General features: G+C 40.3%; 1 protein-coding gene across 5 annotated transcripts in view; it reads left to right on the top strand.

Moving 5' to 3' along the window:
- Positions 1 to 18,468, top strand: part of DCLK2 (doublecortin like kinase 2) — an 85,487-nt gene that overhangs the window by 32,512 nt on the left and 34,507 nt on the right. For 3 of the 5 annotated variants that reach the window (XR_007245596.1, XM_048509158.1, XM_048509160.1), the window contains exons 4-6: positions 2,608 to 2,712; positions 4,225 to 4,275; positions 7,517 to 7,611. Coding sequence is in view for 3 of the 5 variants with exons in the window: in XM_048509158.1 (XP_048365115.1) it covers positions 2,608 to 2,712; positions 4,225 to 4,275; positions 7,517 to 7,611 (251 nt within the window). In the remaining 2 variants the exon portion in view is untranslated. The remainder of the gene's footprint in view (positions 1 to 2,607; positions 2,713 to 4,224; positions 4,276 to 7,516; positions 7,612 to 18,468) is intronic. The other 2 variants (XR_007245597.1, XM_048509159.1) reach the window with 1 other exon arrangement.

The following is an 18,468-nucleotide window of genomic DNA, read 5'->3' as shown; positions in this document are numbered from 1 at the left end:
AATACTGGGTACAGGGGAGGACATGGTTTCATTTTCTTTTCTAAGGCCATTTCCGCATGGGCAATTAATGGCGGCCTGGAGACAGTAAAAACGCCGTCTCCAGGCTGCCATTCGCACAGGGGGTGCAGTTGCATCGCAGCCGTGCCGCCCTCGCGCCGCCCGCCCGTCGTGAAGCCGGCATTTCCCCAGAGCGCTTGGAAGTGCTCTTTTTGGGAAAACGCTGCCTCGAAGCCGCTTGCCGCAGCTTAACGGCAGCGTTTCATCACTTCCCCACCCCCCCGCACTTACCTTGTCCCTGGCTCTGAAGCGCTGCCGCTGAGGCCTGAGCCACTTTCCGCTCCCGCGCCCTGCGCCGCTGGAGCAGGCGCGCAGGGCCAGGGGGGGTGTCCCCAGGCCTCGGCAATGCCCCGGAGGCCTGGGGACATGCCAGGTTGGCCGGGCGCCGGTGCTCTGCGGCGCCGGCTGCCCGGCTGTTTCCAGGACCATCCGTGTGGACGGTCCCAGCATCGTCGGGTCGGCGTCATAAACGCCGACCTGGCCGCTTCCGCCTTCGTGCGGAAACGGCCTAAGTGAGTTTGGTTCTTCCTGTATGACAGGGATACTTTCTCCTACTACATAAAATGTAGGCCAGAAAGATCCACTGGGTGTGAGATGCAGTCCTGAAAAATTTCATCCCAGTTGGATGGGACAGTGAAGGTTACCCCTGGAAATGTGTTTCACATTGAAATCAGTAGGAACTGCTATAAGTTTGATTCCCAAATACAATTAATTTGAATTCTAGTATTAAAGAATCTGACTCAATTAAAACAACATGCAATCCATTCGCTTGTTTTATGCCTGCCTAACAAGAGCAGCACAGAGACAGGCTTGAGTAGTTTCTTCCATCCAGCCTGGTAAAGAATAAGATAGGAGATTTATGGTAAAATATTGGGATATGGATTTTCTTTAAAATGTCCTAAATATCTGAACACCAGTTATTGCTGCATTTCTGCTAATGTTGACACTCTGCACTCCATATTTTTGTGACCATTGTAGATAGATTATATATCATTCTGTGCAAACAAAATTGAGCCTATATTTTCTAGGAAGTATGCTCATGAATACATTTTTGGAGGGTGTGGCCCTGGCCCAGTAGCAGTTTCATTATGTTGCTTTTAGATCCATTTCAACATTGAATAATCGTCAAAATTTCAACAAAATCTATGATTATGGTGCAACCCATATGTCAAATCTTGATTTGTTCTGCGCACCTCAATACTCTCATTATATGCAGTTCAAATAAGTATGGTAAAAGTTCGTTAGACTGTAGCTGTTTTGCTCAGATATACACTATTATATACTTAACAAATAAAATACAGATGTCTAAAAATGTTTTTAAATGGGTGTTTATCATATGCTATTGTGACTGTTTTAAAATGAATCTACATCTACATTAAAGGGCATAAAATTACCTTAAAGGTATTTTTCTGTGAATGGTGTCTGTAGGCCCATTCATTAGGGAGTTATAACTGATTAACAAACATTGATGGCAGTTTTGTTTCGCCCCGCAAGACTTTTACACTTGGCAGTGTGAAAAATTTCATTGTTGTAGGAAAGATCACTGGGGAGGGGAACCAAATCTCAACAAATTACCGTATATACCGGCGTATAAGACGACTGGGGGTATAAGACGACCCCCCCCCCCACTTTTCCAGTTAAAATATAGAGTACCACCTGCTCAGTACTACCCACTCAGTACCTGGTGTATAAGACGACCCCAGACTTTACAGATGATTTCCCAGGGTTCAAAAGTAGTCTTATACGCCAGTATATACAGTATACAAAATTTCGTATCACTTGCCAGTCCACTGTCACTCTTAATCCTGTTACTACACACACATAGTTCTAATGCATAATCTTTCAGGAAAATATAGATCCTGGTTGAAGTTGAACGCTTCCAGGCTTGTTTGTTGATTCAAAGTATGTATATCAAATGCATATCATTTTTTCTAGATTTCCAGTTATTACAGTCATGCTTCTCCCTGAAGGGCCTAGTAAAACAAACAAATGTGCTAAATAATGTTGCTTAAAGCAGCCTATTGCACAGTGAAACTCAAAGTTCTGACAAGGTTGAATTTAATTCTTCAATGTAAATTATGTTGCATATTAATCATTTAGTAGAAGGAAACAGATTGTAGACTCTACTGGGTCAGAAAGACTCTGGTGCGAACAGGTGGAAGGGCCCTAGCTCCTGTCAGGTTGACTAAACATTCAATATGCCAGCATACTTCGCCATATGTGCCACAACAACTTGCTCTCCCACGAATCTAAGGCATGTAGATAATTGTTTCCTAAGTCTTAATTTCATTTTACAGATTAAATAATCACATCTAGGGTTTGTTTATTTTTTTAAAAAACGCTTTGTTAAAATATTTTGTGTAGTTCAACATTTGACTGTCTTATAATGGAACCAACAAATTTGTAGGTTTATAAATCTGTGGTTCATTTGAACAGAGCTGTGTAGGAGATGACATTATTTGAATGATAAATATACATTGTTGTAGCTGGCTTTGTGTGAAAGCAACAGCTTACTGGAAGTCTTTCTTCTACTGTCCTGTCTGTTTACAGAATGTCGTGTTATGAAATCATCTTATTCCCGCTCATCAGGCTCTCCAAGGTATTCTGGATGTAAAAGCCCTGGTCCTTCCCGTCGAAGCAAGTCGCCTGCTTCAGGTACAACTGATAAGAAAGAGAAATGCATTTCTGGTTAAAAATGATCTTTATGATATGTCATGGTTGTAAAATGGCTTGCAGCTGCCACTTTCTCCCTGACTGCCACCTGATTTTGCTCCACTGAGTCTCCCTTTTTAATAGTGCCAACAAAGTTTCATAAGCAAAAACTGTACAATCTGAAACTGAAATTATGGGAAGTAAATAAGCAATTAAAGGTAAAGGTTCCCCTTCAGTTGTGCCTGACCCTGGGGTACCACTGCGAGCAGTGATTTCATGGGCCTCTTTTGTGGGGTAGTTTGCCATTGCTTTCCCCGGCTATTCTTTACCCCCTAGCTATGAGCTAGGTACTCATTTACTGACCAAGAAATGAATGGATGGCTGAGTTGACCATGAGCTAGCTGCCAGGATATCTGACCCACAGGGGGCTCGAGCTCCTGACGTGTGAGTGGCAGTGCAAGCACGTAACCACTGCGTCACGTGACTCCTAAATAAGAAATTATGGAAAGTAAATAAGAAGAGCAAGGATAGCAAGGGATAGTGTGAGCAAATGCAGGCCACAGTTAGCTCCATGTTGTATGTTTGGATAGGACGGTGATGGAAGGAAGGGAGAAGGTACCTTTTTTTTCCTGGAAAACTCCCTTTAGTTAAAGGTTCCCTGGACAGAACCTTGGGACAGATGGACAGAAAGATGAGACAGATGCGAAGTCTCATTTTTGGTGTCAGAGAATAACATGACCAGTCAGAAAATTGACCCCTGTCAAGTAGCTGTTCACTATGCTGAACTACCATGATATACAGGTTTGTCCTTTCTTTAAAAAAATTACTTTGACAAAGTGGTCACATGTGGAAAGAGAATAAATGGGTTATGCTAATGCAAACCCCAGGTTTCCACAACCCCCCCAGATGTCATAACTGGTACTCTTGAGAGTTATCAAAGTTTTAGGGTTTCTGTCTCAAGGATAATGAGGAAAGTTGCTTAGTATTGCTCTCACAGTTGCTCATGCTAAAGCTGGGTTATTTTTTCTGGTGCCACTACTTCTGCACTGCTTCTTCTTTGCTTCTGTTACCACTTCCTTACCCTATCCTTACACTGGAACTTCTTTTTCAGAGTTAGCTAGATTTCATGATCACTTGAGCCTGTATTATACATCTGTTTAAATAGGTGTTTAAATTTTCCTTCAGTATCACAAATGTTGTTTTGAGGCAACTGCTGCATAAATATTGGAACATACAGGCAATTTGTTGATTGCTGGGTAACTTCGTGTGTTGTCAACAGAGCACCTACCTTTCCCCTTACCATTCTTCTAAGGATCCAATTTTATCTCAGTTTCAGTACAGTGTAGTTTAGAATAAGTTTCTGTAAAATCACAAAATATTGGTTCAGTCTAAGATTTGTTGTAATGATTTTTCTTTCCCATTTTGTTTTGTTAGTTTACTTTGCCTTACTTTATTTTGTGTCAATGAGTAATCTCTCTCCTATCTTTTTCCTTTGTGTCAATTGAATGAATACAGTAAAGAGGAGTGGCTACTACTCCAGTTCTTACTCTTCCGCAAAATCCCCAGGTGAGCCATTGCTATTATGGCTTTGTATCACCTCCTTGTCTCCTACATTTTCATTTTATCCCTTCTCTCTGTTTCTGTGTACATATTACTTTGCACTGTACATTTTATGATTTGTAAATCTAAGTCAAGATTTAATTACCTTGTCTCTGTGTTTGATATCGGAAATTAATAGCAAATGGGATTGTTATCGTTAAATTATACCTCAGCAGATAGTATAGTAAAATTACTGTAGTTTGATCAGCAAATAATCAACATGGGCATGTGTGCGTGTAAGGAGAAACGTTTGACAATGATTCACTCTTGGTAAGAAAGAGCATTTCTAAAACCTTATAGTTAAGTTCCGATTTTGGGGCAAAATCGTTCCTGTTAGAGAACCTGGTCAGTGTTAGGGCTCTTGTTAACTCTAGTTAAATATTGATGGAAACATGTGCATATCCATTCATTGCTGACTTGTAATATGCTTCTCTGACTTGTAATATGCTTCTATTTGAAAGTACAGTATTTGAAATGTCTGGTGATAATGAAAGCTTTCACAGTGGTGCTTGATCCTATATATAATCTGGACTGAAATGCACTTTACACCAGGGATCTGTGATTGAATCACTTGCTTATTCAGACTGGGGAAAGCACAGGGAAAATTGTGGAGGGAGAACTTTACCACACAACAAGTGTGTGTGACTGTTCTACCATGGATCTTTTGCTGTTAGGGCTGTTGCTGGTATTTAGCCTTTAAGAGTATTTTCAACTGCTTCATCTGCATCTCAGTTATGTCACAGCTCCAGCCCCTGAGTTTAGCTAAATATGCAGTTAGAATTCAAGGTAGTTGACAGGAAGCTCTTCCTGAGGCTGGTGGCTGGTGTGATGTGAGGGTCAGGAGTACTCTGTCTTGAGAAAAATGATATATTGTATTTCTTGGAGGGGAGGGGATTCTCTTTTTTAACTGCAACTGATGGTTCCTGTTGAAAACTGCATTCTGAAGTCTTGGTCAGCATTTCCTAGTGCCATCCAATTATCTTTTGGAAGGAAAATGCCAATATCCTATAAACATGACATAAAATAATGGAATAAAATGAATAAATAAGACCACTTTTTGCTGTATTGTTTTTTTTAAAACTTAGTTCAAAGTTTCCATTTTATTGTTTGAATATGGGACTCAGAATTTTTTTCTTTTTGCCAGTATATGCTGATTCCCTACAGAGCATTTTATAATCCATAGCTTAAATCTTTGGGAAGTGATGGTGACTTCTGTACAATCATATTACTAGCCTAGGTCCAAATGTTATTAGAATTAGAAGTGATAGATCAGCTACTTTGGAAGACTTGCTTTGCCAGACAGGTTCAGCACTGCAGGCATTCACACAGCAAAAACAATGGTGCTTGTTAAGTGAATGTTCTGTTGCCTATTATAGATATTCTTTACACAGCTGAAGAAGTGTAGATGGTAACTAACATTTCCATGGAAACCAAATGTCTTGCTGTCAGGCTCATTTTTTCTTAAAGGAGCAGCACTTTATCAAGAAAGTAGTTGAAAACAGTTTTGCTCTTTGAAAAAGAATATTTTACTAGGCATACATAGACCCATTTTTGTGAAGATAAGGTTATTAGATAGCCTTGCAAATAGGTTATTAGATAGCCTTGCAAATAAACAAATGTGTTTTTCTTGTTAGCTTATTTTCTGGAAATAGTTAACTGAGGGAGAGAGAATACTGGCACGTGTGCCAAATGGCATGTCACAGTATTTTGTTCAGCATGGCAGGTCCCTTACTCTACTGACACAAGAGTATAGTTGAGCTAGGATTAACTCATATCATAACTGTTAGGTTGGAAGCAAGAAAGTTCTTGGGGAGGGTTTCCTTCTTGTAGAGCATCAATTGACAAAAATTAGAATTTGGAGTGAGGGAATTCTGAGGGAACAAATTTTAAGGGTATACTTTCTCAATGGTTTGTTTATGCCCTATTAGGACCTACTTACAAAACAGTTGTTAAAGCACTCTTATTTTAGTTGTGTGCTCCTATGCAACATATGCAGTGTGCCTGAAAAGGTGCAACCCCCTTTGTCAGCATGCCTGCATCTTCGCAGGATGTAGTGAGTAGAAGACACTATTGTAGCCTTTCGTAGTTAAAAGTTTTCAGCACAGCTGCATTAAGAAACTTTTTTTTTCAAATATTTCATTTTGCTTAAGGGAAACATATGAAATGAGCAACTTGCTTGTGTGGAAAATCAAATTTAATGACACCATTTTAATATCTATTGTAACATTTTATAAAATGAAGACATGAGCATCCACTAGATAAGTATTCTTGGAAGCTCCGTAACCATTCTGTCTTCTAGGAGTGTGTTTCTGACATGATAGAGTGTTCAGACACTGTCATAGTTGTGGGAAATAAAAATAATTTGGTCTAAGATTAATACTTCTCATAAACCTTAAAGATGGGACTAGCTATGTGAATAAGTCTCAGAGATGCAAACTCACTAGCTTAGTGAGAAGAGGTTCTTTGAGGTTCTTTGAGGTAGTAAAGTAAAAGTGCATAGAGGAAGGAGTCACTGCTTTAAAAAGAGGTATCTCAGTCTGCGTTCAGAGACAGACTTTCTCAAAGTAGAAGAGACAGGACAGAGGAGCTTCAGGCAGTGCGAAAGCCTGTGAGAAATCAATTTTATGCAGACGGGTAAAGCGGAAACAAAACTCTTGTGTTTTCAGTGAGCCAGGAGACTGCTAAGAAAATGAGTGCAGCCCCTTCATATTCAGTGGGCATGTGGAGGAGGAGCAGGATCATGCCCACTGGTCTCAACTTCAAGTGAACCTGGGAATAGAATGTCTATGCATTCAAAGTGTCTGGTGATTTTAATTTTTCACAGAATCAAATTGTGTGAACATAACATACACATGTGCCTATATGAACATAAAATTATGTGAACATAACATGCACATGCATATATAGACTCTACACAGGTTTAACAAAATTCAGAAACAGCCAGAGTGGAAAGGAGAAAGTGGAACTGTGCCAAGGGAAAGAATGGCAATTCTTGTACATACAAACGGCTGGATATGGCACAATGTTTTGGTACATTTAAGACAATGTCATTGTTTAATGTATCACCAGTACCTCCCTTTAATATGCACTATTAACAAATTGAATGGGTCTTATATTGTAATACAATATAATATTACCTCCAATTTTGAAGTTTTTTAATTTATAATAATACTTGTTTTTTTTCCTTTGCCTTGGTTACTCCTATTAGTCAATGGAATCCCCAGCAGCCAGCTTTCTACTCCTAAATCTACAAAGTCTTCTAGCTCTTCACCAACAAGTCCTGGGAGTTTCCGAGGCCTCAAGGTATGTAGTGGATAGTGTTACCCAAAATGGTGGGACGCAACGAGTCTCTTTGGTTGGTAAAATTTGCTGTAGAGCACAAGGTCGCTTAGCGTGGCTTAAGGAGTGTTGGGTAACTTGATCGATATATATTGCCTGTGTATATGGAAAAAATTCAGCTCACAATAAGATACCAGTGGAGAAAATAAATTTCTTTTTCTAGGATTTTATTGGGAAAATAAGAAATGGAATAAAAAAAATTCCCACTCATAGTCACTCAGTTACTGGGGGTAAAAACACACACAAGGTTTCCTAGGATGTAATTTAGAGGTGAAAAACAGGTTTTGGATATATAGAGAGAAGGGATGGGACATTAAAGATTATATGCATTCATATAATCTTTTCATATTAATATACGTGCCATGCAGGCTGCGAACAGAACCCACGGAATCAATGTGGGTTGCCTTCACACATAGGTACGTCTTTTTACCTCTGATGTGTAGCTACGCAGGCATGCACGAGTGAACCCTCACAGCCAATACAACCCTTCGCTCCTGCGTGGCTACGCAGATGTCATCCAGGAATTTTTTTTTTTAGGGACATGCAGTCGAATAAAGTGCCTCTCTGCCCAGCCATTTGCTCGCAAGCGGCTGCAACTCGGGCTTTTTACAGAATAATCTGGTTTTTTGGGGGGAACACGGGGCAGACATTAGGAGTGGGATTTGTGCAAAGTTCCGCCAAAAATGGGTTTTATACCGTCCTTAACCCATGTTTACTGGCCCGTGTGGAAGGGGCCTAAGTATGGAGCAGATATAATTAGGAGTCCCTCTCCATTAGTGCCGTAATTGAGCTCTGGTTCTGAGTAACTTGCTTCTCTTTTAGTCCTGAATCCTAGCATTCTTTGCAGTGATACAGTTGCCTTGGTTAATGAAGGTATGGTATGTGGAAAAAAAGCTCCTCCTCTCATTTTGTGGTGGCATTTTTCCTTCTCCTTTCCTTGTTCTTTGTGAGTGACCTTGAGGAATTTTCACTTCATTGAACATTTGCCTAGGTCATAATTCCAGGTAATTCCAAACTGTTGTAAATTGTGTTCTCTTAACATCTTAGTCCCAGGTGGGGATGTAATTGATTAGGACAAGCGAAAGCTTTGTTCTTCAATTATCCTGACCCCTCAACTCTTAGTTTAAAAATGGTCAGATCCTTTACAATGTACACATCATGAACTGACTGATGTTGAAAATTATCGCTGAGAGATGCATGGTTTATGGAACATATTCCTAGCTCCTCCTCTTCCTTTAAGGATTCAGGCCAACTTCCTGTTCATCCTTTAGTTTATGCTTCCTTTTTAACTGATGGATACAACTTGGCTCCTCATCAGCAGTAATCTCCATGAAACAGTTGGGGAGAGGGAATTAATTCACTTTGTTCCTGTGGAGCCTCCTGTGGTTAGAAAACACCTACTTTGTGAATGACAGAGTTTCATTTTCCTGTTGAGTGGCACTTAACCATGAATTTTATTATTTTTATTTCATTTGTTTACTTCATGTGCATCCCAGTTCTTTCCAACTGTAAGTTAAGCTGAGACTGTGTGAATGGTCAAAATCACCCAGCAAGCTGTGAAAAAGGCAAACTATGCTGGGGATAATTAGGAAAGGAGTTGATAATAAAACTGCAAGGATTGTTATGCCCTTATATAAAGCCGTGGTGCGACCGCACTTGGAGTACTGTGTTCAGTTCTGGTCACCACATCTCAAAAAGGATATTGAAGAGATAGAAAAAGTGCAGAGAAGGGCAACGAGGATGGTTGAAGGATTGGAGCACCTTCCTTATGAGGAGAGGCTGCAGCGTTTGGGACTCTTTAGTTTGCAGAGGAGACGTCTGAGGGGGGATATGATTGAAGTCTATTAAATTATGCATGGGGTAGAAAATGTTGAGAGAGAGAAATTTTTCTCTCTTTCTCACAATACTAGAACCAGGGGGCATTCATTGAAAATGCTGGGGGGAAGAATTAGGACTAATAAAAGGAAACACTTATTCACGCGACGTGTGATTGGTGTTTGGAATATGCTGCCACAGGAGGTGGTGATGGCCACTAACCTGGATAGCTTTAAAAAGGACTTGGACAGATTTATGGAGGAGAAGTCGATCTATGGCTACCAATCTTGATCCTCCTTGATCCGAGATTGCAAATGCCTTAGCAGACTAGGTGTTCAGGAGCAGCAGCAGCAGCAGCAGAAGGCCATTGCTTTAACATCCTGCATGTGAGCTTCCAAAGGCACCTGTTGGGCCACTGCGAGTAGCAGAGTGCTGGACTAGATGGACTCTGGTCTGATCCAGCAGGCTAGTTCTTATGTTCTTATGTTCTTAAGCTTCTGTCACAGAGATTTGAACCTGAGTCATCCAGATCCTACTACAACCTTCTAAGCAGTGTGCTAAAATGCCCAGTAATTATGTAAAGAGTGGGAAGAGAAGGGTTTCCCTTCCCCCCTTTTGGTTAATGTACTAAATTATATTTTTCAGGATACTTGCAAATGTAGAAATCTGTATCTTGTCTGTGAATCTGGTTTTTCTCCTTTACATTGGTGTGCTACACATTTAGATATGATGATGATAGGTCAGAGGGCAAACACCCCTATAAATAATTTATTCTGTCTGTTAAGTGTTTGCATATGTCTATGAATTTACATGTAAATTTCTGCCCATACAGTTGTTATGATGATTTACAATCTGATAGACATTATACAAAAGGAAAAAAGAATTAGGAGTGATGTTCAGCAAATTCAGATACCAGGTCTTACATGATATTACGGTTTAACGGTTTCCTACATAGGCTATTCTTGGGAGATAACGATCCAAATAGGAAATTGCCTCAACAGACTGATAAGGGTCTTTCTCTCTGATGTTTCCCTCTGATGATTCCAGGTAGAAAGGAATTTGGCCTTTATAACCACTTGTTAACACTTGAAATACCTGCCAATTTCAGTGGACTGATGCAAAGAATAGTGTGTGAAACACTTTGAGTGCTGAAATTTTTGTACAAATGGTTTGTATTATTAATAATACATACTATGCATTCATTTGAATGCATACTTAAGCTGTGTTTTGTTGTTGTTGTTTTCTGGTTGTGAGTAACTCTCGCATGTATTTGATTAGAACAGTCAATTAAGTACCAAAAATACATCCCCAGTACTTGTTTTTGGAAAATTGCCCAACAGGCATCTGTGCAATTAAAAAAATAATAGCATAGCTATCCCTGAACTCTCAGTTTGTATCTGACAGATTGTTGTATTAATGTTGATCTATCACTGTAAAGAAATGAACTTTTCACTTGTGGGACTTCATTCTTGTGTTGATGAGACTCCATAGCAATAGAATGAAGTCATAGTGGGCAGGAAATCATGATATATTTTCTGGATTCCAAGCAGAGTTTTAAAACTAATGCAAGGTATTTGCTTTTGTGTGAGGAAAGTGGTAGTCCACTGGACTCAGGTTTGTCTCTATTGTCTTAGCAGTGTGGTACAAACAAGTAGGTGAGGATTGTACCTTACACCTACATGGAAGAAATGTGTTTTATCCAAAACATCTTAAATAGCAGTGTTGACAGATTAGGTAATTCACATGACAGAATCAAAGCTTTCGTATTAGTGTGTCTCTCTTTTGCCAATAATTTGTATTATGTTCCTTGCAAAATATGACAGAGAATATCTGCTTTATTAATCCCATCCTCTGAGTACTTCTTAATTTACATACTAATATTTTCTTTGAATAAACATACACATTAAGTTGCCTTACACTGAATCTGCCATTGGTCTATCAAGCATAGTATTTCCTGCTCTGACTGTCAACAGCTCTCCTGAAGCTTGAGTAGAGGTCTTTCACATCAATTGTCCACAATTTTTTTTAATTGAAGAGGGCCTTCTGTTTTCAAAGGAGATGCTCTGCCACTGAACTTTGGTCTCTCCCCAGTAAATCTGGGTGTTTTTTTTATCCTGTTGCATAACCTAGGCTCATTCCGCACATGCAGAATTATGCACTTTCAAACTGCTTTCAGTGCTCTTTGAAGCTGTGCGGAATAGCAAAATCCACTTGCAAACAGTTGTGAAAGTGGTTTGAAAATGCATTATTTTGTGTGTGCGGAAGGGGCCCTAGATTGATGCAAGCCTCACATTATACTGTTTTCAAGAATTGACTTTTAAATTTCTGAGCAAATACTATAATATTTTTCTTTCTTCAATACATTACTGCTGTTTGTGGAAATATCAGATTTTTCATACCATAATGAATCTCTCCCTTCTCCTCAATACTTAACTGGAACGCCTCCTGTGTTAGAGATTCACGGGCTAAAAAAATTTGTGGGACTTTTTTGCTATTGAACGCAAATTGTCAATTACCGGTCCATTCAGAAACTTGGGATTTATTCAACTCTAATTGCAGCCAGAATAACACAAAAGGACAATTTTTTTTACTGTTCTGGAAGCAAAAGATAAGCAATTTAGAAACAGCGTAACTCTTGCCAGTTTAAAATAGATCCTGATTGCCCTTTGTCTGAAATGCTTTATCTTTTCACCTATTATTCTCTTTGGCTGGAATTAAAATAAAATCCAGACCAATGGAACAGGACATTTGTGGTGAGTGGACTTTCTCATATTGATTTAAAATAATTTTGGATAATGATTGGACCTCAGTTGCCTGAATTTCCCCTTAAAATAGTGGTCCAGTGCCCTGACCTGGGTGTCCCAGCTAGTCTGATCTTGTCAAATCTTTGAAGTTAAGCAGAGCTGGCCTAGGCTAGTATTTGGATGGGGGGCCACCAACAATGTCCATGGTTGCTACGCAGAAGCAGGCAATGGCAAGCCATCTCTCTTTCTCTCTTCCTGGAAACCCCTGGATCACCATAAATTAGTTGTAACTGAATGGCACTTTCCGCCACCAGTTATCTGAAGGAAGTTAAAAATGTTACACAGCGGAAGTATTAAGACAATCTAGATGTTCTGCACAAAACCCAAGACACTTTCTTGGATGGATTGTTATCACTACTTTGCAGTCTTGAATTTAAATCAAAAGCTTACATTCAATAGGATTTTGAAAGGTGCAAGGAGCTTGAGTGGGCATACTATGAAATTTCAATCAGATTCACCAGGGAGATATTTTAATATTTTGCACTTTTCTAAATTAAGTTTTATTTTAACAGTATTATAGAACTTAATTGATTCTGTGTATTGTAGAAGGCTTTCACAGCCGGAATCACTGGGGTGTTGTGTAGTTTCCGGGCTGTATGGCCGTGTTCTAGTAGCATTTTATCCTGATGTTTTGCCTGCGTCTGTGCTTGGCATCTTCAGAGGATCATTGATTTTGTTTTCCCCCCTGTTTTTTATCCTGAAGCATTAGTTCTTCTATATGGAAATGGCATTTCACTTCTGTTTACTATGTTGGAAAAATAGGGATCAGTAGTACTGTCCTGCATACCATTTTCAGTGTTTTGGCAGGAATAGAATGAAGCCACACTGTCTTCCACAATTAATCCTGGTCTTGCACAAAAACAGTCTTCCTTGGGTGAGCACATGTCTGTCCAAACCCCTCTAAACATGACTGGAAGTCATCTTGAACTGGTTATCTTGAACTGGTTTTATTATTGTATGGTATTCATGTTGATTTTATTGTTTTATTCTATTGTTCACCACCCCTGAGCCCTTCAGGGGAAGGTGGCTTATAAATCTAATTAATAAAAATAAATAAATAAAAATAAGGACAGATGCAATCACAGATGTCTTGTTTTATCAGAATCTTTGGGGATGAAATGCTGAGTTATGTCCTCAGAGCTTTGGATATGTGTATAACTTGCCACTAAATTACAGCCGACTTAGGCAACCCATACTGGACTTGCTAGTGAGAAGCAGAGGTAGTTTACCATTTCCTTCCTCTGCAGAGGCTTACTTGGAGGGGAAAGCCCCAAGAATGGACTGTGTTTAGCTTCTGAAATCTGACATGATCAAGCTGTACCATGCCATCTTCCCTTTCCTTCTGATAACATCCTTTTCTGCGTGCACAGTTTATCATGAGTTTTCCCTGCAGTCAAACCTTGTGTCTTGAAAACGGTTTACATGAAATCATTCTGCATACCTCCTTTTCCCCTATCATTTCCCCCATATCTCTTGAGTTGCAATGAGAGAGTGTTCGTAAGTTATCAAGCCATTTAGCCACAACTTGTTGTGGTTGATTGCCAATTCCGTTAGTTTCTTGCCAGCTGCATTTATGCAAGAGTCCTTTGAATTGCGGGCAGCAGGGAGTAGGAGGGAGTAGGAATAGGCATCATCAAGCCCCTCGTGTGCTAGAAGAGTTAGTAAGTCAGCGCCCACTCAGGCGTTGAAATCTCAGAACAATAGGATTTCGCTTGAGGAATAATCGGATTCAAGAACTTCGAGGAAAATGGATAGTTTATACCATGTGTTGTCTAAAGGATTCTTTAGCAGACCAGGGGGGATATAGACATTGACAAGAATCAATGGGTTAGTCCCCCAGTAAATTGTAATGGCCTGGGCTACTTGGGGGAGAGACCGAAGTGCACTGGCACTGAAAGCTGTAGATACCAGTGTGCACAGACCACTGGAAGGGCGACTGGTCCTGCATATTTTGGACGCTGGGAGTTGCAATTATTCCACATATTATTGTTAAAACATATTATTTGTAATGGTGGCAGGATATCATCCATGATGCAGAAAAGCAACACTCTCCCTTTTTTTTCTTTTGCACGATCATTCTGTTCTTGCATACTGCAATGTTCCATTGAAACAGCAATTCAAAAAATGTCTCAGCGTCCATTTCTACCATTGAAAAGTACCCACACAACATGGAAGCCTCCCTCCCTCCCTCCCTCCCTCCCTCCCAAAACCCCTACTGGAGAAGTCACCATTATCTGAAGGAACAAAAACATGAAAGCCTTCTTTGTAAGATTCATTGACCAAACCTCTGGATACTTAAATCTGGAGACTGGAAGCTGATTTGTCTCTACTTTTTTCCTCTTGTTTTTCCTCGTTTCTCTTTTTCTCAATATTTTCCTCTTATAGAATGGATGCATAATTTCATTTACTTTTGTAGCACACATCTTATTTCCACAGTAAAGTCCTACAATCAAATGTATGGCCTTTTCTGCACAAATTGTTTACAACGAATCTTGAGGGTTGTGAGTTCTTAACTTTTTTCCCCTCATGCCATTTAGTCCTCCAAACTATTTTTGATCCAGGAAGGGTAAAGATACCGGTATGTGTATCTTATCTTTCTTATAGCTAGACAAAATACTTCAAACAGAGGATGAATTTTTCTTTTTAAAAAATGACATGAAGGGAAGAAGTTCAGAATCTCTTACTCTGTACTGGTCCTTCACTTAAGTTTTCAGTCTCTTCAGCTGCACTTTGTAAAATAAAATCCCAGCTATCAGGAACAAACTACACAAGACGGAATATCATGGGACGTTTGGACTTGAGCCAAAGTAATAATATATCTCAACGGATTTAATCTTTTCTAGGCCTGATTCTGTAATACATTCTGAAAGAGTAATGCTGTTTTATTTTGGTGCAGGAGACATCATACAGATGCTGTTCAAGCCATTTGTGCATTTTTGTCTGACAAGTCATGTTATTTTTGTGTTTTCCTAAAACTTAAGTGGCAGGCAATCTATTTTCTGTTGCATTTGCTGTCTTGATGATGCAGCTTCCATTGGATGATTTCGGTATATGTTTAACATTCTGGGAAATGTTAAAATAAAACCTTACTAGCCAGCTCAGTTACTGTCATTATTACTAGTGTAAATATTTTAAATGCTTTTCAGTCTAATCAGACAATGTAAATTGTTACAGTAAATGCTGATCTTATGTTCTCTAGTGCTATCCAGAGATTCTTATGCCCACTCCTGAGCTCAGGCTAGAGTTCTGTTTTGAGCATTCATGTCAAATTATGAGAGTTTGTTTGATAATCCTTTAAGTAAAAGTATAGCCTGAAAGTTGGGAAAAAACCAAAAGAAGTGTATTGAAGTGAGAGAAGGTGCTTAAAATTCCTAATATTAGCTCAGTCCCGTGCATTTTTTGTCTCACTGAATTGTATTTTGACTTTTCCCGTGTTTGGGTTTTGAGGGAAGTTGGATTTTTTTCAATGATATTGGTAGGCAGAACTGAATGAAAGGATAAGAGAACATAGATATATAGCGTAAAAACCCAAAGACTGGAAGCCAATCAAGTGAATACTGGCATTGCATTATATGCAAGGACGTAGGTAATGGGGGGGGGGGGTGTTCCTCGGGTTCAAACTCCCCCATTACATGTCCGAAGCTCTGCCCCCCATTTCTGGGTTTTTAAAACATTTTTAGTGTTTTTTCAGTATTTGGCCTGCAGGGGATGCAGTTTTTAGGCTAGAACAGGGGTAGGGAACCTTTAACACTCAAAGAGCCATTTGGACCCATTTTCCATGGGAAAAGAAAACACTTGGAGCCACAAATAATTTTTGACATTTAAAATAAAGATAACACTGTATATATTGGTTTTTTTTACCTTTTACTCCGCTCATTCTGAGAAGCGCATGGATGCGTCCGCCCTGCTGCCTGCAGGGCGGGCAAGGATGGGACCAGCGGCTCGGCTCATGGAGCCGCAGTGCAAGGGCAGAAGAGCCACATGCGGCTCTCGAGCCGCAGGTTCCCTATCCCTGGGCTAGAAGCACCAAACTTTCAGGGATTTGTTGGGAGACTCTCCTGATGATACCACCTAGGTTTGGTGAGGTTTTGTTCAGGGGGTCCAAAGTATGGACTCCCAAAGGGGGTGCCCCATCCCCCATTATTTCCAATGGGAGCTAATAGGAAATGGGGGCTACACCGTTGAGAGTCCATAACTTTGGACCCCCTAAACCAAACTTCACCTGGGTGGTGCCATCAGGAGAGTCTCCTAAAGATACCCTGAAAGTTTGGTGCTGCTAGCTTAACAATTGCACCCCTGACAGCAGGCACCCCCCCCCCCAGATTCTCTTTTAAATCCACCCCCTTCAGCATGGATTTAAAGGGAGAATCTGAGGTCCGCAGTTTAAACATTGAAAGTGATGATGAGGGTGGGGACCCCAGATTCTCCCTTTAAGGTGGATTTAAAAGGAGAATCTGGGCTCCCTAATTTAAACACCATTGAAAGTGATGCTGTTTGGGGGTGGATTCCAGTATCACAGCAGCCACCCATGGGGGGGGCACAAAACTCAGATTTTGCACCAGGCTCCATTTCCCCTAGCTACGCCTCTGCCTGGATGGGAGGGCAGAAGGGATTGCCGGCTGGGAGCCCAGTCGGTAGGGGGGTCAGGGGAGGCGGGACAGGGGACTCTGCCGTCCCTGGCCTCAGAGAGCTAGTTTTACAAGCATGGAGGTTGGGGGCAGGGCTTGGGGAGGCTCGGCCATGCCCCAGGTTTAACTCCATTAAAAATATATACCTATGTCACTGATTATATGCCATTCTGTGATTAAACAATTCATTTGCAACATTGCATAAGTTACCCCACAGTGTGTTATTTTCTCACCTGTTGTGGTTTTAATGGCCCTGACCTGGATATGGAGCTCCTGGGAACAACATGGGGGACACTTAGGACTGTATCGAGAGGGGAGTCAACAAAGGTACATTCTACAAGCAGAAATCCATGCATCCGGAGAAATGCTGTTTATGATCAAAGCAATTTTAACTACTCTTGCGACTCGTATAAACAGGAAATAATTGTAAAATAGATTGATTGTAACCAGTGTTACCTTGTTTAAGCATAATTAATTTTTGCTAATGCTTTACTTTTGTAATGATAGTGAATTAGCTGCAGTTGCTTATGTTAAGTTTAGTGATTATTTTTGTTTCATAAAAGGCATAATTCTGGGATCATTAGGTAGTGACCGATATCTTGCAAAAAATTTCTGTACAAATCTCAAAATACAAATACTTGGTTGACAAGTTTTATGTATTCCTTCTCAGTTTAAATATTGACTGTATAATATGTGTGAAAAGTTGATGGCCAGCCCAATCCAGAGGGCACAGTGGCAAGGGGTGATGACTCTTCTAAAAGGGTTTCAATGGTGCGGGAAGACATGAAAACAAAATAAACCCCAGCCACCTATAAAACAAAACATTCGAAAAAATGACTTATGCTACTTTTTGGGCTGGGGACAGGGTAGGTGGGGGGTGTTCCTGGGCCAAAACCCTGGTGGAAGCTGACTAAGGTCTGCTCCATCCCTGGGAATACCACTAGCTCATGTTCAATTGTGCAGGTATCCTCCATTATGCTGGTGTGGCTCTGGAGAATGCAGCCTCTTCCGGGTCAGGTGCTGTGGAGCTGTGCAGTACCTGCCTGCTGCCCTGTTTGCCCTCCCTGCCAGTGTAGGTGCCATTTACACCAGCAGGATGGGCAAATACATTTGCACAGGCCTGCACCACTTCCAGAAAACACTCTGCACCCCCCTCCCTCCAGACTGTTAAAGTATGTTCAATATACTAAAGCTTTAGGACAAACTATGAATTATTAATTGTGAGATACAAAACTGGTTTCCTCATGATCCATGCAAACTCAACAGCTGGCAAAACTGCTTGTGACGTCTTAAGATTTTGGCCCTTTCATTTTAAAATATGACTTCACTACCTGTTTTAAATACATTTCAATTGAGAAACAGTGCCCATTAGGCTTGTTAAAAGAGAAATGATAAAGGGGAAAAAAGGCATTGTATACTATTTTTTGTATCTGGCTTTGTGTAAACAGATCAAACTATTGGCTAATGTTAGCCTGAATACATATGTGCAGTGACTAAGGCTGCAATACTCAGAATGCTTACCTGGAAGTAAGCGCCACAGAACAAAATGTCACTTGCTTCTGAGTAGACCTTAG

This window comes from Sphaerodactylus townsendi, linkage group LG10, assembly GCF_021028975.2.
Source record: "Sphaerodactylus townsendi isolate TG3544 linkage group LG10, MPM_Stown_v2.3, whole genome shotgun sequence".
In the NCBI taxonomy this organism is placed as follows: domain Eukaryota; kingdom Metazoa; phylum Chordata; class Lepidosauria; order Squamata; family Sphaerodactylidae; genus Sphaerodactylus; species Sphaerodactylus townsendi.
The sequence above is the reverse complement of the archived record's forward strand: the minus strand, read 5'-3'. Positions and strand labels throughout refer to the sequence as shown.